The 24,641-nt window shown below is 36.1% G+C and overlaps 1 protein-coding gene across 4 annotated transcripts in view; it reads right to left on the reverse strand.

Moving 5' to 3' along the window:
* The window catches only part of CBLB (Cbl proto-oncogene B), a 208,543-nt gene that overhangs the window by 115,320 nt on the left and 68,582 nt on the right, over positions 1 to 24,641 (reverse strand). For 3 of the 4 annotated variants that reach the window (XM_049628118.1, XM_049628116.1, XM_049628117.1), the window contains exon 4: positions 2,868 to 3,014. In XM_049628118.1, the coding sequence (XP_049484075.1) occupies positions 2,868 to 3,014 (147 nt within the window). Of the gene's footprint in view, positions 1 to 2,867; positions 3,015 to 4,859; positions 7,216 to 24,641 lie in introns of those variants that run through there. The other variant, XM_049628119.1, reaches the window with a different exon arrangement.

Consider the following 24,641-nt stretch of genomic DNA (forward strand, 5'->3'; position numbering starts at 1 on the left):
ATTGACCCGCAGAATATGAAAACACTAATTTCAAAAGATGCATGCACCCCTATGTCATTGCGGCATTTATTTACAATAGCCCAAATATGGAAGCAGCCCAACGGTCCATAGATAGGTGATTGGATAAAGAAGAGGTGGTATATATGCACAATGGAATATTACTCAGCCATAAAAAAGAACAAAACCTTGCCATTTGCGACAACGTAGATAGATCTAGAGGTTTAATGTTACATGAAATAAGTCCGTTAGAGAAAGACAAATACCATATGATTTTACTCGTATGTGGAGTTTAAGGAACAAAGAAAAAGAGACAAACAAAAAACTCTTAACTAGAGAAAAAACTGGTAATTACCAAAGAGAAGGTGGGTGGTGGATTAAGTGAAATAGGTGATGGGGATTAAGAGTATGTTTATCATGATGAGAACTGAGTAATGCATGGAAATGTTGAGTCACTACATTGTACACTTGAAACTAAGATAACACTGTATGTTAATTACACTGGAATTAAAATTAAAAAATAATAATAAAATAAAAAATCTTGTCTGCTTCCTGTTTTTATGAGATCTGAATACCAAAACTGCCTTTGGGAGTTTTACAAAATCTCTTGAAAAATAGCTTTGTCCCAATTTTAGTCCAAGCATAATATCTTTTTCTCTCTGACCATTCCTTTGAAAAAAAAATACAATACTCCTTAAGCTGAAAAACTACTTTATGAAAATCATAAGTTGTTTGGCTGTTTTTAGAACTAACTCCTCAATGCTTCTGCTTTTAGAAACAATACTAGTCTCAAGTTTAAAGGCACTGGTTAGATCAAATGAAAGCATTCTCACATGGCCTCAATGTGTAGCGAGATAAATGACAGAAATGCTTCCGTATGAGAACTAAGTTACGTGAAAATATAAACTAGTATTAGAGCATAAGGAAGATAAAAGAATTCAACCTTTTGAAAGGCTACATCATTCATTCATTTGCTTGCTCATTCAATAAAATACTGTGAAATAAGGTGAAAACCCACAGAGAATATAAAGATGGTTTCTCCAATGATCTAATAAAAGAATCATTAATTTTGATGACTATGGAAATATGTCTGAGTTCCAGAAGGAGCTTTAAATTTGGCTCTCATCCCAAAAGTAAAATATTAAAGAAAAATGGAACAGCTTTCTCAAGGAAGTGAAGACAAAAGAAAAAGGTATAAAGGTTTGGAGGTAAGGACGGTATTTAATCAGTATTTCAAGAATCCCCCACTTGATTTAATAGTGCTTTCACTCATGTAGCAGTTGGAAGAAATTTCAGCCCCTTGATGTCTATGGTTATAAATAAAGGGAAATAAAGAGGTCTCAAATGCATAATTCTCTGTGGCTCGAAGTGCCAGCAAAACAAAGTCTGCTCTTAAAAAAAAAAAACGTGTGAGCAATCTTTCCATTTTCTACTGACCTTTTGACAAGCAAACAATTTCATAACTCACCAGAATTTTCAGTTTTCAAAAAGAAATACCACAAACATTTTGTCCTGTAAGTTTTCTTAAAATTTTAAGATAAAGTATTTTGAAGGTTACCAACTGTTTGCATTAGGCTCAAAGTATTAATACATGAGCTGTGACTTCAAGAAATCCTCTTGGTTCTTACGCCCAGAATTGGGCAATGCCTTTCTGCTTTCTACAGTCCACAAATATTTAATTAGCATACTTTTGGCTGTTATTCTAATTTAGATGAGGATGAACCTTTCCTTTTAATTTCTCATTTGTGAATGGATATAGGAGCATTATAAATAGCTAGATTTCTGGAACACAAAATGTCCATGTTAGTGGCAAAAACTGTATTTCCCCCTTTAGTGCCAAAAAATCATTCAGAATATATTTTATTTAAGAAATAGGAAAAGGGCTTTAATACTTCCAAAGTCAAAAGTTAAGAAGCTAAGCACTTAGCACTTAGATAAGCAGAGTACTTCATAGAGAAAAAAAAAAAGGGAAACCCACTGTTACAGTTAATTTACCGGTGTCAAAAGATGAAGACCATCAAAAGTATATACCAACATTTTATAGGTCTCATTTCACCAGTGAATGTATAAATATAGACATTTAAAAAGGGGATAAAAACAATAATCTATGTGTAAGTGATCACTCTTCTCCTTTAATACTCAGCCAGGATTCTGCCTATATTCAAGGACATTCTGAGGGTGCTCACCAAAGTTTGTGTCTGGGGAGGAAGTATCTAAAGGAAATCATCTTTATCTAGCTACTTCGTGATAACACTTCTATAGCTTGTTTACACAAGATCCTCATTTCTATATCTTGTTTACACAACTCAAACTCTGTGCAATGATACAAAGAAAACCTGAAGTGGGGTGCTAAAGTATTCTCTTTCAGCTGAATATCAGTTCTCAACCAAGCTTACTAACCACCTCCTCTAAGAAGCAGTCCCTGATTCATTCAGTCATGAAGCAACTGTTACCCTCTCTGAATTGTCAGAAAAACTTATTTATGCCATTTTTAAAGTCTCTATCCCTTTCTGCCTCTTATTTTGTATACGTGCCCTAGGTGTGTACTAAGTTATAAAAAAGATACGAGCTTCTGAGAGATTCCATCTTCTATACCTCTGCTTCTTAGAGGTAAACTATTTAACTCAATGAATGCTCATCAAATAAATAATAGTATGACTGCTATTTGCTTTATAGTAACATAAAACTATTTAGTAACTAAGGCATACTTTTGGTGGCTAAACAGAAAAATTAGCAATCAAAACATTTATCAAATATGCTCAAGTACAGTCTCAAAATATTCAAGTAAAATCTATACCATATGGAACTAGAGGTAAGACGAGGTCATTCTTCAAAAATGGATGCAGATGATAATAATGATTTGTACTTACTTGTCTCCAAAAAACTTTCTCCAGAACTCAGCAGCGTCTGCTTTCGTGATACGAAAGTTATCTCCCTGGAATTGCCCATTAGGAAAGATTGCTTTAATTTCTGCCAGCATGTGACTGAAGATAAGGGACAGTTTGGTGAGATTTCGTCTGTAGACATAGAGGGGGGAAAATGAAAAAAATATATATATAGGCACATGTTAAGTTTTAATGGGAATACATATTATGAAAAATAAAATTATGAAGAGTATTAACATAGGTCTTAGTGGCTGATCGTGAACCTCAACTGAATAATGCATCTAAAATCAACGTTCATATAAACTATACATTTAAATTCCTAAGAGGCTTTCATTTTATATTTATCCATGTATTCATTCAACATAAACAAGAACAAGATAAATTACATGATTTCAATGAGCTCACAGCTTAATGGGAGAGGTAAAAAAAAATCATAATCAAATATAAATGCTGAACACAAAAGTCAGAGTGACTATTTCTACATGAGGAAGAAAGGAAAGATTAATAATCATCAGAGGAGGATCTAGGGAAAATTACGTAGTTTGACGGATGAAAGACTTGGAGTGAAAGGGAGGAAGGGAAGGGAAGGAGAAGGTATCAGGGTATTAGCAACAGCTTCTATACAAAAGTACAGAGGGATGAAATAGAACTATTTATGTCATTTCCAGGTTTAGCATGGCTAGAGAAGAGCAGAAAAAGATGGAAGAAAATGGCATGACACAGGATGAGAAAGTTTGGTGAGGACGTGAAATAAAGAGGCATCTGGAACAATGACCAAACTTTTTGTCAAATACGCTTCTACTCCCACTAAGAAATGAGAATTTCTGATGATGGGCTCCAGATATGCTCATATTTCAGAAGCTCCTTGAGCAATTCTACTGTACTCCCCTTGTGAGGAGCTACTGCTAGAAGGAACAGGGAACCAAAATGGATTAAAAAGACAGAGCATATGATTAAATCTGTTTTAGGAAAAAAAGTTATGGTACACGGCACCCAGGTGGCTTAGTAGGTTAAGCGTCTGACGCTTGATTTTGGTTCAGGTCATGATCTCCCGGTCTGTGAGTTCGAGCCCCACACCGGGCTCTGTGCTTACAGCACGGATCCTACTTGGGATTCTCTCCCTCTCTCTCTGCCCCCCCTCCCCCCCCACCGGCTTGTGTTCTCGCTCTCTCTAAATAAATAAATAAACATTAAAAAAAAAAAGACAGGAAAAGTTATGGTAGTATGAAAAAAGTGGTTTAGAATGTTGGGAAAGGCAGGTGTTATCTTCACTGTAATTACCATGGTAAGTTCTGGGGATTCTGGCAGGGTTTAAAACATGATTCATACTTCAGAATACTACTATCACCTGCACTCCTTCCTGCCACTTCGTAAGAACTTTATAAAATGTTAATCAGCCCAAAACTGCTGGAGTTAACCAGTAAAGAAGCAATTGAAACACAAAACACTAAAGAGCTCTTCAATTTTGAACTGACCATGCTTCTTTATATTCCTGTTTACTCAGAATCACCAGAACTCAGTAGATACATATATATAATATCTTTCCATTTTGAAGCTTCAGCTGCTTTTGTGTGTGTGGTGAGGGGCCAAGGGTGAGGAGAAGGGGGAGGCAATTGCTTTAGGACTAAACATAGAGGATAATTAACAGAAAAAGCCATCACATTTGCAATGCATTTAAAACTATACAATATTTCAATAAGCCTATGACACTAAGAGATATGGTTCTTTACCCCGTTTTCATTCATGTATTTGTGTTTAATGACTCTCAAATAACAAGCAAAAACATGTTAGGTACCAAAGACATCACACAATATGCACCTGCCAATAATGTCAATGAGTATCACTCTTTCTAAAACATTTAGAAAAGGAACCTATAACTTCCCATGTAAGATGAATACAGAATAAAGGAAGGTACTCATGATAAAAAGCAGGAAAAATAGGAATGAAAGGAAAACAATAGTATAAAGTACTCTATACCTCAATGAATTCACCTCTATTGGAAAACCAAAACTGTCCCAATTTCCATAATGTTTATAATCTATGAGAAGACTTATGACAAAGAGGAATCAGAACTTTAGGCCATATTTTAATGCTTAGCAACAGTAAACAATCTGCAAAGTCATTACGGTTATACATAATATTCCATTATTTTCTTTCTTAGATTCAGCCACACTGCCACACCATTCAGCCTAATCCAAATGTGAAAGTTCTTTAGTCAACTTTGATCTTATCATTTATGTCAATACATCCTCATTTAGTATGTATGGTAGATACAAGAAATTCAGTTGTAGGAAATGAAAACGGAACTATAGAACTAGATCAAAGGGAAGAAATGTGGCCAGTACAAGCTGCAACTGACTTTTGAAATTTGAGTTGAAGGAAGAACATAAAGTCATGTTAGAAAATCTGCAACAAATTTACTTATATAATTAGGCAAAAGGGTTAATTTTCCACCAAACTTCCAATTGATAGATACAGGGGAAAAAAAAAAGAAAACATCAATATGGCTATAATTAGGGTAAACCAACTGTTCCTTATGTCTGAATTGGTTGCTCTCCATCCACTTATGCCTTTGTTCTTTAATCATATCCAAATGTTTTTCATTTTTATTTGTTAGATCTAAAGTCTGAAGCACAATGCCAGTGATTACCCATCTCAGCTATGTGATCAACTACACTTTAAAGCAGAACTACTAACATTTTATCTTTATAATTTATAGTCTAGAAGCTGTAGTAATCACTAGTACCTATATAAATTAAATAATCAGTTTTAAATTATCTAATGTAGGTAAGAGTTCAACTTTCTTAATTCCTGCAAGTGGATCACCACATTTTTTTTTACATTTTGCATAAACTAAGGCAGTGGAAAAAGATATAGTTTTGCCTTTAGTCTTTAAAGAAACTTAAATTCAAGTTGTTAAAAATATGTGAATGCAACAGTGTTGTATTACCTTAATTTTCACAGATGAGAATATATATTTGTATTTATTTTATATCTAGTTTTTAAATACATGCACATACCATACACATGTAAATGATCACCTTGGAAATGCATTATTTAAAAGATCAGTTTTTAGAAGTTGTAATTCACAACAAGATATGAACTGACATCTAACTGTACTATCCAATGTCATTTAAATTTATTATCACAGCATATGGTTTTTGTCTTTTCAATAACGGTGGGGCTTTGTTGTTGTTTAATATTATTTTGCTATACATTACGTGCTTTAATTCCCCTTCTCACTTTTTTTAAAATAACTTCCAATTTTGAAAACAAAATCCAAGAATATAATTATCTCTAACCATTTAGCCACAGGAGGAAGAAAGGCAACAACAATACATCTTCTTTCTAGATGAAATGTTTTTTCCTTATTATGAAAAATTTCCATACTTGGCCAATTTTCCCTAGGCCCACTGATTGCTGCTCATCATAACACCAAAATGATGAGTGGTTAATAAAGGATTTGATTATTACTAATTAAGAGTGTATTTCTATCATCAAAACTCCCCTACCCCAAAACATCTAAAAAAGTAAAAAAGCTCATCCACAAAGACTCAATAACCTTGTAAACGTAACTTTAATTTTACAAAGAATTCTGCAACACTTTCACATCAGAGATATTTTGACTAATTACTACATCTCCCATTAATCAGCACAAGCTACGCCATTTTTAATACTGGTTTTGTGTGAAATTTCGTTTATTAAGAAATAAGTTTCAGAAAAGGAATATCTTGAAATACCAAGTGATCAAAAAGTAGCTTCCAGATGGCAATACTGGGTAAACCAGTAAAGATGCTGATATTAGAGGAAACTTGAGGAAGAGGAAGGAAGGGTGGATGAGAAGGAAAGCTAGCTGCATTATTTTAAAAAGGATGCATCAGCAGTGTCAATATTGCCCATGCAGCAAGGTACCTCTTTTTTTCCTGGATTCAGCCACCTAATATTGTATTTCTTCAAAACAGTATGAATCAATTTCTCCAAAAGTCAGATTACATTACTGCACAGAATGTGAGGTTGAACCAGAGGGAATTAGCATGACTTCTGGAATGATGGAGTTTCCCTGTTTAGAAGTAAGTCTCAGTAGCCTAAAGTGGCTACAGCCAACATCCTAAGAGACTGGAGGCACATGATGATGAGGGATAATACAATCCTACCCTTAATAAACACAGCACATCATATGGGAAAAAGAGACATGAACAGATTATTATGACGCAATACGGCGGGGTCAACACACCGAACACATAGCCGTCTTGACATGATAAATTAAATTTGAAAAATGCATAAAAAATATATCAGGATTCGATTAGTAGCCTCCACTAAATGTGAGAGAGACACAAAGAATGTGATCTAATCAGACTGTATATAGTCCTTGCATTTTTTTCAAGAAACATCTGTGTCATAAATCAAGGAAAAAATAAAAAGCTTTAAAGCTGAATTAGTGAAAGACTTCATATGACACTTTATATTAGTGAGGTCTAAAGTTTGTGGGCATGTACTACCTTTGGTAGAAGAAAACAGGGGACCATTTTTTATCTAAAAACCATTAATTCAATTCTCACATTTAAAAAGTAGAACATGCTCTTCTTAATCTTTACAAGGTGAAACAAATTCAACATGAAAAGAAAGGCAGGACATAAAGAATATAAACAGTAGCACTTAAAATGAGACTCACGTCCAGTTAAAGAGCAATTTCCATTCACTGTATTTCTAATGTAGTGCCCTCCAAGATGGGTGTATAGAGTTATTTCACACTGTTTTTGACCTTGGGAACATTTAGATTCCTAAGAAAGTGAAGAGACTAGGCTGATGTAAGCCTTGCCTTTCATTTCTCCCTCGTGGGAACAGACTATTATTAAGATGGATCCTGAGAGCCTTAAATTAAACTGGATCTTACCCATTCCCTGCCCAAATGCTTTAAAGTTTCCAATATTTCCAAGGGAGTGTGAGGCAGAGCTTCCAAGTCCAAATACCAACAAACACTCAGAGTCCACCCCAAGTCATGAGAGGAGTAAAGAGTGTGAGCAGAAACTAACCAGAGTTGCAGGGGAAAGGATAATTTCTCAAGCTTCCCCATGTTACTTCTTAGAAACTGAAGTGCTTGCTTAAAAAGGAATTTAGCAAACCATGTCAGTCCCAAAACTGCACTAAGTTGGATAACAAAGGAAAGACTTTTTCCTTTGCTAAAGAATGGATCACCTACCACTAACATGGCTGGGAAAGCCAAGCCCTACCTTGTGGCTGGGGAAGATGAACGCCGGGCATCCTTTGATCTCGATGTGGCATATACTCCTGAATGTGTTGCCTGCAAAGGTCTATTAAGAAGAGCAAGACGCCATCTCTCAAATTAAGGATGTTGCTCTCACAGTAAATAGATTTCCTTTCCAAAACAGTTTTAAATGGACAATTTACAAATGCCTTACTTAAGCCTAACTCAAGCATGAAATATGCCTATTATGTTCAAATATAATATCCTTTGACAAATTCCCAGGTGATATTCAAAAGATATTCTGCTTCATCTGTCAACTATTCTATATTAAGGAGTGTGGCCCTGAAATGGACAGTACTAGGTTTATATGTGTACTCTTGAACAAGTCGCTGAAGCAGTCTGCATCAGTTTCCTCACCCTCAAAATTTTAAATAAAAATGCTTGTCCCACTGAGTTGTCACGAGTAAATAAGGCATGTAGGTAAGACCCTAACACATCAAAATTTTAAAACAATAATTAAGAGTTATTATTAGTTCTACCCACCACCTCTTTAAAAGTGTAAGTATCTATCATTAGTCTTTCTTTCTTCTCCCATATATTATTGTTCATTAAATTGAGGGCCAACTTTAAGGCAAAAATCATCATTCTCACTTTATCAAGATCAACAGTTGTCAATGGTAGCCCTTTACACTTCCACGGCAAGCAATAGACAAGAACTGGGTTCATCCATTCAGTCATTTATTCCACAAATCTTGAGTATCTATATATACTAGGTTTGGTTTAGGCACTGATAATGCAAGGATGATGGCACAATCCTACTCTTCATAAATTTAGGGGGCTTAGACATCTCCAATGGCACAGGACAATGCAGTGGGAATAATGCTGTGAAAGAACCAGAACAAAGGTGGTAATCAGTGAGGGAAGCAGAGGAGTTTACAACTTCTGGAGTGACACAGAACTGACCAGAACGTAGCCCTGCAATGGGTAGGTACAGTAAGGCGAATGGGACTTCACCTAGGAATTAGATAACTCCAAGGTTGAATGGGGTCATTTGTGTGGATTTTGAAATTTCTTATGATTATGACAGTTTACATAAAGATAATAACTACAACAAACCTTATCTCAATATATTCAAAAAGGCTTCCAAAATAATTGCTTTAAGGTCAGTTCTTTTAACTTTGTGGCAATGCCAAAGTGGGATTAACAACATCTCTTCGAGGATTTCAAGTTTTATGTGGAAAATTTATGATGAGAACATACTTCAGTACGATATCACTAGTACTTTCAACTGGTTTAAAGGCTTAACAATATCCACTTCAATAAAGAAAACTCTCTACTATTGGACGTGTTTTGATTGAACCTAGTCTTTAACAAGTATCCTTTTGTAAAAGAAATCTTAAAATGTAGACCAGTCTATCACTTGAGAGAGAAAAGAAAAAATCCATTCCTACATCCTTTTTTATTTAAGATAAAATACAATGAAAGTTCTGTGAACTAAGTGAAGTCATTGTCGCTGTGAGATTCATACAGAAGCAACAAGAACACAGAACTTTGTTTTCTTTGTTGGGTTCTTTTTCAAAAGAAACACTAGAAGTTCAAACTATACTTTGATGACCCGGCGTAATGTGATAAAAGACAAGTCTCATCAACAAAGTGAACTCCGAAGCAACACTTTTTCTTTTTTTTTTTAATCTAGATTTATTTTTTTGTTCTTTGCAATTCCTTGTAAACTACCAAAAAAAAATTACAGTGAAGTAGTAATCTGAATTACTCAATTAGAAGTATTGTTTCCAATGGAAAATTCTTAATTATCTTTCACTTGTTACACTCCCTACCCCACAATTTTTATTTTTCATCACATTTGACACTTCAAAGGTGGTTTTTGTTTTGGTTTTACTTAATAAAATATGGTTTAAATTTTTTCCTAAAATATTTCCTTCAGGGATTTCTGCCATCTGTGGGACAAAGCTACCTTCCTCCATTTCTTTTTTTGGTTTTTAAGTATATTTATTTTGAGACAGAGAGCATGCACGAGTGGGGGAGGGGCAGAGACAGAGGGAGGGAGAGAATCCCAAGCAGGCTCCACGCTGTCAGCTTAGAGCCTGATGTGGTGCTCGAACTCACGAACTGTGAGAGCATGACCTGAGGTGAAACCAGGAGTCGGACCCTTAATGGATGGAACCACCCATGTGTCCCCCCTTTGCCATTTCTTTCACCATTTGTGTGCTCTCCTCCAGCTATTCAAATTGTCTCCTGCTTTCTCTGCTCCACACCTTGGGGTGACCCATCCTTTCCTTCTCTCTGATACAAAGCTTCCATGCCTCAGCCTATTGAGCTTCCACTTGTACCAATTTTATCTCAAAGTACTCGCATGCTGGGGCACCTGGGTGGCTCAGTTGGTTGGGTGTCCGACTTCAGCTTAGGTCATGATCTCACAGTCTGTGAGTTTGAACCCCGTGTCGGGCTCTGTGCTGACAGCTCAGAGCCTGGAGCCTGCTTCAGATTCTCTGTCTCCCTGCTCTCTGCCCCTCCCCTGTTCATGTTCTGTCTCTCTCTGTCTCAAAAATAAAAATAAAAACATTAAAAAAAAAAAAAGTACTCCCACGCTATCTTTCCTGTATTCCTTTCTCAGGTGTGATCTATCACACGTCCACCACTTTACATTACCTGCCACAGCCCAATAGTCTCTCTGAAGAGCAGCATGATTATGTATATACACATTGCATTTCACTTCCATCAGAGCAAAACTCTTTTTTTTGGAGAATGAAAAGTCTTATTATATTTTTAAAAGCTTCTTATGCATAATAGATATTCAATAAGTGTTATATTTAAGGCTCATGACATTTTAAGAACTATAAATAAGAAAGTTTTTCCTGACCCCAAAACAGTGCCAATGAACAGATACAAATAGAAGCAGTATATAAAAACAGTAGAAATGCCACACAGTAAGGCATCAACTTTCCAAACTTTGATGAAAAGAAATTTTACTGAAAGCTGCTTTAAGAATTAAAAATCTGGGGGCACCTGGGTGGCTCAGTCGAGTTAAGCCTCCAACTGTTAATTTCAGCTCTGGTCATGATCTCACGATTCATGGGTTCAAGCTCCACATTGGGCTCTGTGCTAGGAGCGTGGAGCCTACTAGGGCTTCTCTCTCTCCTTTTTCTCTGCCCCTCCCCTGCTCACATGCTGTCTCTCTTTCTCAATATAAATAAAGACTTAAAAATAAAGAATTAAAAATCAGGAGGTTGACTCTAAATTAGAAAAACAACATTTGTTCTAGAAGTCCTAAGATCTTTCCTCCCTTATCTTTTTTAATTTTCCTTGTGAATGGAAATATCACACCAGCAAGCTAAAGGAAATTAGTGCTATATCCCCCATGTATAGTTTCCAGAACCTCAATTAAATTGAACATTTGTCGTACTTTCTGAGGAAGCATAACATAGTTTCCCATCACATTACTTGTTCCTGACAGTTACTTCCTCCTTTGGCTCTGGAAATTTTCCTAATTGATACCTCTGCCCCACTTCAACGCTGCTCTCTTGGAGCAAGTAAAAGATAAACGAGAATAAAGTTCTAGTGCTCATGTTGTGCGTGACCAGCAGAAGAAAACTAAAATCACAAGATATTTTTTACATCTCTTCTCCTTGGGTTAGAATTATCTTTATTCAAATGGTTGGGGGAAATACAAACACGGTTTTTCCAAGCAATTCTCATTTATTTTTGGTATAATCTCATGTGGATACCACATTATAACACACTGAATGTGTATGTGCATGTGTATGACATAAAAGAGAGAAGGGGAAAAAGGATAATAAATAGTATGCCCAGTATAGTCTTAGTTCTATTAAAAAGCTGAATATCACATTATAGATAAATAGAAAAAAACTATAGGATATACACAAAAAGATACAAACAGTAGTAATCTCTGGGTAATTTACAAATGGTTTCTTTATAATTTTGTCTTTAAATTTTCCAATTTTCAACAAGAAACAAAAATGTCTTCGGAGAGTCATTATACTGATCTTCTCGAGCAAATCTGTGATGTATGTATCAGACAGTGAGTAGAATTCCACACCCACTGCAATGTCCCCATCCTGTGACAGGCCCCACTGGCATCTAGGCTGCTTTGGCTTTCAAGTCAAGTCAAGCAGCATCTCCGGTACAGTCACCCCAAACCTCTTGACCATTGATTCCCAATTTTCTAAAATGCATTAGCCTTTTGACCACAGTACAGCCACCAATGGCACACTAGTACTTTCCCAAATCCCTCTCTAACAGAAGAACTCAATTACAATTTCACATTTTTAGAGCATTAAGCAGGGACTACAAAGGTCAAATAATCGAATACTGCTAAACAGAATAAGGAGTCATCTCAATCTGTTTCAGTCTCATTATCTTTAAATGTAGTTGGTGATTTTATCTCCTACCTTTAAAATAGTCTGCTTAAAAAACACAATTCAAGTGGAGTTACTTCTCAGGAGTACAGTTTGATAGTTATACAGACAAGTTAGTACGTCACATATATTCTTTGTCATGAAACAGCGTGAAAGTAATTTCTAGTTACATATGACCAAAAGATTCAATTACCCACATTTTTTTCTTCAGCTTACCAAATATATGATATGTATACATGGCAATGAGTCAAGAGAAGGGAGTTAATTTAGAGCCTCACAGAGAAATGCTAAGGTTTTTAAAGCAATGAATATAGTGAGAAATTTTTTTTTCTTTCAAAATGAAAAACAAAAAGGTAAAGCAATCATACGAAGACATGGCTGTCACACGTCTGTTAGCAGTATGATTTCCCTGGACCACTGTACACTTTTTAAACTTTCTGAACACAGAAACGAGAGATACATTAAAAAAATTTTTTTTAAGGTCTAAGATTTTCTTAAACTGGTGAAAGTTCAACTGGATTTAACTTATTCTGTAGCTGAGTGGAGGTGATGGGATCTTCTAGACAAGTGGTTTCTACATTTCCAATAACAAGCCTCATGAAGGAAATACTATAATATAGTGGAGGAAAACAGGACACTGGTAGTGTAGGGTTCTAGACGCAGCTCTGTCTGTCTCATTGCTCCATGATATGAAAAAACAGCTGAAAACTTCTTATTCAGATTTTTCCCCACTATAAAATGAGGTGATTGTGGTACATCATTTCTGAGGTCCCATAACATTCTATAAATCTATCATCACTTTTATTCCAGCCGGTAGGAGGTGACTAGATAGACCGGGCACAAAAAAGCCCATATGATTTAGATAAAAATTGTGAATCCATTTTATAGCCTGCAACCAATATGAAGTATAAGGTGCTATATAATCTCTCCAATTTACAAACTTCCTTTAATATGCCTCCATCTGGGACTGCAGAAATCCTTAAGTCAGGATACAAAAACCGAACATAGAATTGAAGTTACAGTAAATACAAAAAATCATTAGTATATTTGGAAGCTGTAATTTTTATTGTTCTTTACCATAATAGGCGTCTCTGACATTTATCTTTTTTCAACAAAGAAATCCTTGAACACTGGCTCTCAACAGAAAGAAAACCGCAAAGCAGCAGAAGTAACAACAAAAAAGACAATGTAAAAGCTCTGTGTTTCATGTTAATGAATAGTAAACTCTAGAATATTGAAACCATATGAAAAATGTAGACTTCTAAAATAGAATATGCCCACTGGGAAACTTATGGTTTAAAAAGTCACTTTTATTTATTTGTTCTTTGTAAGGAAATGTGCTAATACGTGTAGTAAGCATAGGATAACAACAGGTCTAAGAATTTTAACTTTCATCTCAATCAAGAGTTTAGAAATATCCAAATTTAGGGAGACTATTATGTTTACCACATGGTGGCTGATCAATAATATGAATCAAATCCCTTTACTATTTCAGTATGATTGCAAACAGAATAACGACCACATCAATAAAACTCCTTCAGATTTTGGTTTTGGAGTAGAAAGACAAATAGATCGAATCTACCTATACTCTGAAGGCAGTATATTACATTAGTTAAAAGGGGCAGCTCCAGAGTCAAACTAACCTCGACCTGAGTTTAAACCATTTAGTACCACTGAATGACCTTGAGTACTAAGCTATACCTTTTAAACCATGGTTTCCTCATCTCTTGAGATATGAATTATATGAGGACTAATCTCATTGGATTTGTGGAGGATTACAGATAGCCAAAAATTCTTTACCACTCCTCCCATCATGGAGTGGTTTCTACTTCCCTTCCCCTTGCACCTGGACTAGGCTATGCCTCACCTTGATCAATAGAATGTGGTAGAAATGACACTATATAAATTCCCAAGCTAGGCCTTAAGAGATCTGCAGTTTCTGCCTTTGCATCTTAGAAAATGTTCTTGGCATTTAGCTGCCATGCTATAAGGATGCCCAAGAAGTCATGCAGAAAGACCCAGTGTGTTCCCAGCTGCAAGGCAGCAACACATGCTAGGTATATGAGGGCACTGGACCTTCCAGTTGAGCCAGTACTCAAGCCAACATCATATGAAGTCAACCTACCAAATCATAACAAACAATAATTGTTGTTAAATTAATCCACTAAGTTCTGTGGTGGCTTGATATGTGGCAGCAAATAATTGGCTTAGGAAACTGACACATAGCAAGCATTGGATAAATGTTAATCATTATTACTAGTATTATTAAGTACTATCAACTTATTATGATAATCATTATCATCATCAATAGCAGCAGTTGAAAGGACTGGACACTCTTCTGTCAATATGAATAAATGACATGGATTAAAAAACATCAAACTTGTTATTTAAAAGCTGTATTTCTACCTAACAAAGTATTTTTACACATTGGAAATTATAAAGTTTTCAAGCACTATATTTTCTCTGATACTAAAACCAACCAATCAAGAGATATTTTTAGACAAAATCTGGACTAACTGAAAGCAGCCTACTCTAACTTGGATCGGAAGGAATTTACTACAGTTAATTTCCCAAACATATTTATTTATATAACCACACAATGAACTGAACTGTGAAAACACCATTAGGTTAATCCACTGATTTATACTGACAACAGACTTAATTTCTACAAGTAAATGCTCAAAGGTAGAGAATCCCCTTAGTATTATTATATGAATGTAAAATGTACGCAAAGACCTGAAATGTTTACAGCCTGTAGAGAAAGGTCTTTTAATTGAGCTGCCACTTAAATCCCGTGTGTTCGGAAGACGACTTAACGTAACTAGATTTGACATATGTCTAGATAAGAAATCATCCTGGGTTTTGGCTTATCTACTTCTATTCACTGGGGTCTCTGCTTAAAAGTCAAGCACTATTAATAACCCCTTACTTATCAACACTGAAGTATACACACTGATTTTTTTATTTAAGCATAATTCTTTCAGCTTTCAGCTGTACCTAAATCATCATTATAATGTCACTTGTGAAGACATTTAAGAGGGCTGCTAACAGATCACTATACCTGTCTACCATGTAAATGCTTTTTAGTGAATTGTTATTCAACAGATGTACTGGTATACCCAAAACTTGCAAAATTTACTTTATACACTAAGCACAAGAATCAATCATCATTCCTCTCCTGGAGATACCTATCATTTAAAACTCCACATGAATAAGAAAATCCAATTATTTTAAAAAGTAGAAACCATTTTTAATATTTCAGTTAAACATCAGAATGATGTGAGATAGATTGTGTATTAACTTATGAAAGTTTTATTTTCTGCTTAATCAAGTATTTCTTAAGGAATCAAATATTAGGAGAGAAAGAAAAGATACAAATAAACCAAAAAGATGAGGCTCTAAAAGCAGCACCAGTTAATCTTTTCACTTGCTGGAAGATCTTACTCAGAATGCAGCTCCCTACTTCTCTGAAAGTCTAGCTTGTTTGTACAAACCTAAGCTCTCCCTATTTTTTAGAATAATTTCATATTCATAGAGATTCTGATCTATATCTACATAGATATATACAGATACATGGAATTCCGGTGACTTTAAATAAAATTATTCACTCAATAAATATTTTCGAGACACTACTATGACCTGCCACTAACACTAAGCAGTGGGGATAGTAAGATGAAAACCAGTTATGCCCCTGCCCTCCAGGAGTTTATAATCTAAATGGGTAATTATATTTAAAAACACACATTTACAGTATGGTGTACCTGTATAACTGAGGTGCATTCAATGTGCGTCAGGAACACAGAAGCTAACAGAAGAAACTACTCAACCCTGGGCCTCTTAAAAAGGAGACAGAAAGGCACGGGAAAGGCAGAAGAACAGGTCAGATAAAAGCAGCAAGCCTGGTAGACAAGCCTGTGGGGGTACAGGAGTTTGGCAATGTGACAGATGGTAGGCTCAGAAGTAATCTGTATTCAGGGAAGAGACTGATAGGGTAACAAGACCATGCTATAGATATTCAACTTCCTACCTATCTGGGCCTGCCCATTTTACTAGCACAGGCCCACCATCTACCCAGGCTGCTAAGGATGCAGAGGTCTATCTATATATCTGACCATAATTCCATCAGGGAGGGCTGCATGTGAGGAGAGTTTGGAAAAAACAAAAACAAAAACAAAAATTTAATAGAATGCATCACAAGGTGTAATTTAATAACTAGGGATTCTTTGATCGTTATCCAAATTTAAAAGCTTTTGTTGAAGATTTCTGTCATGATAATTGAATTTTGAGAGTTTCTTACTTGTGTCCTTGATGGAATATAAGCTAGATTTAACAAACTGACAAAACAAGCAAAAGAAAATAATAGCAATGCAGACAGGAATGCACCAGAAGCCTATGTCTTAGAAGCAGATGTTCTACTTTGGCAGGCTCTCAGCCTCTGGTGTATTTCCACTTGAAACAGGCTCAGAGATCACATTGCCGAAGCACATCTGAAAAGATGTGTTTCTATTTCAAAATACCACAGTGATTCCCTCACTTCCAGAAATGATTCACCAGATAAAAATTTAGTGAAGAAATGTGTCCTTTTCCATGATTTAAAATAAGAATACTGAACTGAATATGGCCAACCCCAAACACAAATATTATCAATAGCCAATCAAATACCATGCCACCAGGTGACATTCTAGTAGATAATTCTCTGGATAGGGGGCCTGCCAAAGCTCTCAAGAATAAGACCCAAATGGTTCCACTGAATACACTGTAATCTGTTCTTTAAAAATGGACTGCAGTTAAGCAATACATTTTTCCATTAAGTTTTATGGAGCCTGATGTATTTCCTGTGTCAAAATCTGTCACAAAAATCTGTTTTGCAGACATCTGTTAGGTATAACACACATGTAAATATGGTACCACATGGAGATGTCTGCAAATAGCAATGTGTAGCCCGGCATTTGGTTTCTGCTCAGAAGGAATTTCTGTATGTTGGTTGGGGATTTAATTTGGATCCTGTTCCTATTATTTATCACTGTTCTTCCCATGATACACCTATAATATATATACCACAGGGAAAAATAAAATTATCTTCTTCACTATGAATAGCATCTCCATAGTTGTGGTAAGAAAGAAAGACTAAACATGAAGAAGAATGAGTGATAATAGTTATTTACTGGGCCATAGGTTTCAGCTCAACATTTAAGATCTAGGGCAAGAACAAAAATAAATGTCTAACAATTACACTCAAACTTCAGTCCTTGGACTAGCAACAGAAAAGAAACATCACCTCACAGCTTGTTAGAAATGTGAAATTTCAGACTCCACCACAGAACTGCTAAATCAGAATCTATGTTTTAATAAGACCCCCAGGTGATTCATATGCATGCTTAACATCTGTAATATACTGGTTTAGCAGGAACCTCAAAAGATCTCTTATTTTTCATTGTTCTACCTCTAAGTAAAACTGCATCGAAAGCAGCCTCAAGATCTAAGTACCTAATTAGAGATTTGTGAAAGATTCCACTCTGTTTTCCAAATCACGTATCTATCCATCCCTCTCATGACACAGCCAATGTGCTAGGAGTCAGCTAATGTCATCACAGGGCTGGAAAGTCATTGTTTTGGAATGATTTAGCTTCTCTTTTAGCACAGACTCAAGGGCAACTACTGATGGGTTTTCATTTGTCATCACTCTTGCTCAATAGCCCTGAAGAACTCACCCTGAGTCCTGGATGGCCCAGTCCTGGAACAGTCTGTACTTTGCACATTCGTAAATATCAACATCAGGCCGATAATAACCTCATCACCACGCCCCACTTCACCCCCACATCTCAATCCTAAGAGAACTAAATTCTTCTGAGTGGTTAATATATTGCCAGAGGTCAAAGAAAAGGCTTGCTTCCTCCTACCACAGGAAATAGAAGATGACCACACACATCACTAGTTCAGCCTAAGTGGTTCACCTAATTTGAAAAAGGAGCAAATTAGAGGGAGATTATTGAAGGCAGAGCTATCACCATTAACCTTTGAGATTCCTAAATGAAAGCAATTATTTGCTATGTTTGGTTCTACCCTTAGAACCAAGGGGTGGGGGGCACTGGGTAGCTCAGTCAATTAAGCTTCTGACTCTTGATTTTGGCTCAGGTCATGATCTCAGGGGTTCATGGGATCACATCAGGTGCCCTAATGATAGCATGGAGCCTACTTGGGATTCTCAGTCTCTCTCTCTCTCTCTCTCTCTCTCTTTGCCCCTCCCTGCTGGCATGTGCGCGCTCTCTCTCTCTCTCAAATAAATAAACTTAAAAAAAAAAAAAAAGAACAAAAGGGTGGGGGGAGAGTAGAGAAATTTCTCTGCCAGCAGAAAAATTAAAAATTTCTTCTCCAAATGCCACTGAAGTGCTTTCTCCACCTAGAACTAATTTTTCCCACTGCTATAAGTCTCCCTGTAACTTAATAATTAAAGAGCAATCAGGGCCTCCCTGCCTATCCACCAGCATAAATATCCTTGGAAAATGTCAATCAAGCCAAGCTAACTAATTTTATCATGAGAACCTCTAATCAAAGAGAGAAAGATGTTGGCACTGCCTGTGGGGGAGTGATGCTCCCAACACCACAGGCTGGAACAAGGCCAGAGAGCATCCAAGTCTGAAAGGAGCAGCTGTGTTATCCTAAGGGTGATGCTACTCCATTCTGGCACCTGAGAGAAGGAAAGTAAAAGGCAGAAACAGACTCTCTTGGCACTGAGCATATAGCATGCCCAGTGCTCTCTGAGAGGCCAGCTTGGAGTAATAAATCAAGGGTAAAATTAACCAAGGCGCTCAGAAAAATTATGATGCAGAGAAGCTAACCTTTTCAATATAAAAGGGCCGATGGGGGAAGATGTTCTATGACCAACTGTTTTCCGGATGTTTTTATTTAAAAGACCTTGAAATGTTTAACAATAACAAAAATAGGGGAAACTAACATAGGATTTCTACTTATTTCACTAAAGGACATTAGCACAAAACCTGTCATGTATTTGATATTAAATAATATTTTCACACCACCAAAAAAAAAAATAAGACGGACATAATTTCAGGAAAAAAAAATGTATTCCTTAAAATGAAATAAATTGAACTCCATGAAAGATTCACTAAAATGCCTGCCATGACCTCCAGTTCCAGGCCAGGGATGGGTCTGAGGAACCTTTGTGAGGAGGAATTCAGAGACTCCTACAGACTCTAAAAGTTTCATGCTGCAAATCCTCCACATGTCCCTAATCACAGCGAAGAACTGAGCTAGGGACACACTACAGGCTTTGAAAAGAAATGAAACAAAAAGTGACAAGTTCTCACAAAAATGAACTATATCTGGCCTGCAGATAACAAATTATTATTCATCTATTAAATATTTGCTCATTTTTCTCCAACTCTGAAACTGACTCACAAATACCGATTATACATGGGAAAATGCCATAGGAAAAAAGAATGAATTATTGAAATATACCCAGCCAACACTAAAAATAAGACCATACACAATGATCCCCATTTGATTCATTTAGCTCAACTGAAAGTTTAACACACAATTCAAAGATTTCTTTGGACATGAAATTCTAGGTTATCAAATTATTTGGATTGTAAAACTTAGTACTGTAATTTCAAACATTCTGTTAAACTTCCTGAAAACTGTTACCATGTAAGGAAAAAATCATTTTAACATGGGTCCTATACGAATTAGCCTATTAAAAGTCACGCCTGTTAACTGAAAAGCCCAAATATATCCCTGCATATCCCTTACTATTTACTTACTTACTTACTTATTTACTTACTACTTACTCACTACTACGTAGTTTTGTTCCTTGAGTTAGCAGATCACAAAAACACACTTCTGTCACATTTTCGTGGACATTTCAAAATAACTACACAGAAATGTAGAGATGAAATCATATTATAAATCATATAATTATTCCTATATTCTCATTTATAGAAGTGGAACCAAAAACCCAAAAGGGTTGAGGCAGGCCCAATATTACAGGCCAATCAGGGGCTAAGAAATGAGTCTTTAAACCCTTAATTATACTGAAACCACAAATACATTTAGTCCTGAATATAAATGGGCAATACTTTTTTGTGGGCTGGCCAATTAATCAACCCATAACTCACTTTTAAATGACCAAGAAAGTTAGCAACAGATACCAAATAAATATACTGAAATGTCAAAAACGTATACATATATTCTAATAAATTGGAATACATGCAAACTCTATGACCCAGCAATTCCACTCTTAGGGATATATAGCCATCAGAAAGGCATGCATATCTGCACCAAAAGACATGTTCTCGAATCTTTCACAGCAACATTATTCAAACCGAAACTACTCAAATGTCCGTGAATAGCAGAATGGATAGTGAAATATTCCCCAAACAAAATACCAAACAGTAATGAAAATGAACGAACTACAACAGGCAGCAATGACGCTCGCAATCATAATGTTGAGCAAAAGAGATTCAAAAGTGTATACTATGTGACTTCAGTTCTCAATATTTATTTAGATCATATATGGATATATTACCTATTAATATAGATGTCCATAAATATGTGGATATGTATATTCTATACACACATGTACGTACACCCACACACACATACACATTTCCCCCCACTCTCTGGGTAAAGGAGGAGGAAGATTTCTGCTCTTTTCTTCACATTCACTGCTTAAAACACAAGCTTATGACCTCAAGAGACTGACCTCCCCACTGGCTACTTTTCAGTCCAAGCTCACCCCATTAAAATAAGACAAGCAGCTCCAAATGGAGCTCCAAATGCTAAATCCCATGTCACCAAACTGAGTCTTAATTACAGTTTTGGCTCTCCCAGAAATGGAATCTTAAACCAGTTAATCAAGAATCAGCTCACTGGTACTAGTTACGAACTCTAACAGACCCCTAACCATCCCCTAAAGTAAAATAACCCTGGAATAACCAATCTGCTTTTTTGCCTCATATAACTTCCTCATCCCCACTCCCTTCTACCTATAAAAATATTTCCTTTTATTTTTTAATTTTTAAAAAATCTTTAAGTAAGCTCCACACCCAACCTGGGGCTTGAACCCATGACCCTGAGATCAAGAGTCACATGCACCACCGACTAAGCCAGAGAGCTGCCCCCAAATCCTGCCTTTTCTAAAGCTCCTTGGAGCTCCCTTCTTTCTGCCAGATTGTATTCTGCCAGATTTTAATTGATTTTTGCTCAAACTTTTAAGATTTTTGATATGCCTCAGGTTATCTTTTAGCATCCCTAAAGCAAAATGTGAAACTGCCAAAGTCCATGAATTGAGGCTAATATCAGGAAAAAGCTGGCTCATCATCTTTTCAACCTGCAACTGTGGATACCACACTTTTTTTTTAATTAATATTCCTTCTCTTGAAAAATACAACCACTAACTTCACATAATAAACTCAAAATTTCAATAAAAATTCAGTTTCCCAAAAAACAAAATACTTCTGAGTTTCTAAGATAAACATGAAAAACAACATAGGTAAAATTAGGCCCACTTTAAGTTTGTAATTTGTTAATTCAGATTTCAGGACAGCTTGATTTTCTTGGGTATGAATCCCTCTCTCTCAGGTATCTTTTAATTCTGTACATTGAAGCAGAAAGAATAATTTGAGAAAAGGAAGCTCTGTCTTTTTCATTAACCTATTCCATCTTGAGCAAGGCGGTTTTCCCTGGTTGTATCCACCACAATGGTAAAAGTAAGGCACAGGCTAATTACTGAGCAGGTGTCAGGTGCCGGGTGAGGAGCAAGTCCCAACCACCTTCTAAGGGAACACCCATTATTAAAAACGCAGATATTGTAAGAGACAAAGTACACATAGAATACTCTTGGGAAATTATGAAACATGTATCTTAGTTAAAAATGCTACTTTAAACTTGTTATATTGAACAAAGAGATGCAAAGCACTAGTTAATTTTTTTTAATGTGTAGTTTTAAAAATACACAGATATCCCATACCACCATGTGAATTCTGCCTATGTGAATTCATTACCTGTTCAAAAGTTAAAATATAAAAACAAATTATATTATAGTAGATGAATTAAAAGTCTGGTTTTTGTTTCTAAAACTAGTAGATTTTTTTAATGTGTAGATGAATTAAACAGATCTGGTTTTTATTGTTTCTAAAACAAGACAAAAACACACGGGGCTCAATGGTAACTTCTTTCTTTCAGAGTTTCATTAAAAGGATGATTCAATTTAGCCCTCTCCAGAAGTTTGAAATGCTGGCATGCTGCATTACAACGACTCAGAGAAATATAAGGCATCGGGCACCACCTTTAGATCTCCTGTTACAAGTCATTAACCAAAACATCTGACCCTTCAGACCACAATAAAAATAGAAATGTTATCTGAAATCAAACTGTTTGAGGGTAAGAGCAGGCTGAATGGGGATTTAAGTCTTTTTTTTCCCCCCATCTGTAGTCAGAACCAGATGTCAGAGATTCAGATTAGGGGTGGGGAAGAAAACTTCCTCTTTTAAAACCCAAGAACTACCCTTTGTTCCCCTTTGCTTATTTTGAGTGACATGAGTTTAAGCAAACGTACAAGGTTTCAAATGAAAAGTGGCAGCTTAGATGTCAAAATCTGTTAGTGAATGAATGTATGTGAGGAGGTCAGGAATTTGGGGAGGCATTTATGGTTTTGTTGTGTTTGGGGATGGAAGGGCATCACAGAGAAAGCAAAAGCTTGATTAAGTTGGACTCCTCAGAAGAGTACCACACAGTGGGAGGATGAAGCAGCAAGGAAGGACCCAATTCCTTTTAAAAGAAACATTAATACTTCTAAAAAGAAATAGTGAAAAATGAAAAGAGATCCCCAGGGTGATAATTTGTTGCTAATCTCTCAAAATCTAATAACATGTCTAGACTGAAAAATAAAGTGTATAAAAATGACCAGAATAATAAAGATGGAAATGCAGAAGAACAGAATAGCAGTGGAAGAAAAGAACAGGTGATAATTAATACGAAAGAACAAAGAAAGCAAAAGGTCCCTGCAATTGAGAAAATAAAGGAGGGGCACCTGGGTGGCTCAGTTGACTGAATGTCTGGCTCTTGTTTTGGGCTCAGGTCACGATCTCACGATTCGTGGGTTTGGGACCGGCATTGGGCTCTGCACTCACAGCACGGAGCCTGCTTGGGAGTCTCTCTCTCCCTCTCTCACTGCTCAAACCCCCCTACACTCTTTCACACTCTCTCTCGTGTGCACATGCTCTCTCTCTCTCTCTCTCAAAACAACGTTTAATGAAAGAAAAAAATGAAGGAAAAACAAAGAGGGAAAACACCAATAAGGAATTAATAAAATAAACAAAGAAACAAAATAAAGGGTAGGGGAAAACAAACAAGAATTTTAATGTAGCTGTTCTAAAAAACAGGGTAAGCAGAGAAAAGCTACAATTAGACAGTCCTTTTCTTTTTATTAACTACATATAATAGGTATAATTGGTACACATTTGTTAAATAAGGCAGTAGTTGCATTCAGAAGCTTTAGTACCTCGTAAGACAGACTAGTCCTATCTACAATTAACATATTTGTATAATAAGCAGAGAAACAAGAGCATTTCAGCATTTGATTCTGAAATAACATTTGTGCGATGTTATCGCTGAGTGGTAAGATTATATACATGTGATTTTTATTTTGTTCTTTACACTTATATATTTCCATATTTTCTGTATTTATTCACCCTTTAATCCAGACAAGAATAAAACATATTTTGAGGTATGATGTGAACACAGGGTGAAGGAATGTTCTCCTAGGAATTAGGATTTTACTGTGTACCTTGAATTAGTGTCTATACCAATTACCCCTCCCCCACACACATATACACATACCCAACACATACACATACCCAACTAGTCAGGTTTGTATAGTCTTTTGTTTGTTTGCTTGTTTGTTTTTTAAAGTAGGCTCCATGCCCAGCATGGTGTTTGAACTCAGGACCCTGAGATCAAGAAAGAGTTTCGTGTTCTACTGACTGAACCAGCCAGGCGCCCCCAGGTGTTTACAGTCTTAAGGCTATTGTTGTAACTGATAAACCTACTCCATGACCTGCAACAAAACTCCAAAACAAACATCCACATAATCATATTTTTAAAAGGAAAAAAAAAGGATGCTCTACTGAAATATCTCAAAAT

Source organism: Panthera uncia, chromosome C2 (genome assembly GCF_023721935.1).
Source record: "Panthera uncia isolate 11264 chromosome C2, Puncia_PCG_1.0, whole genome shotgun sequence".
Taxonomy (NCBI): Eukaryota; Metazoa; Chordata; class Mammalia; order Carnivora; family Felidae; genus Panthera; species Panthera uncia.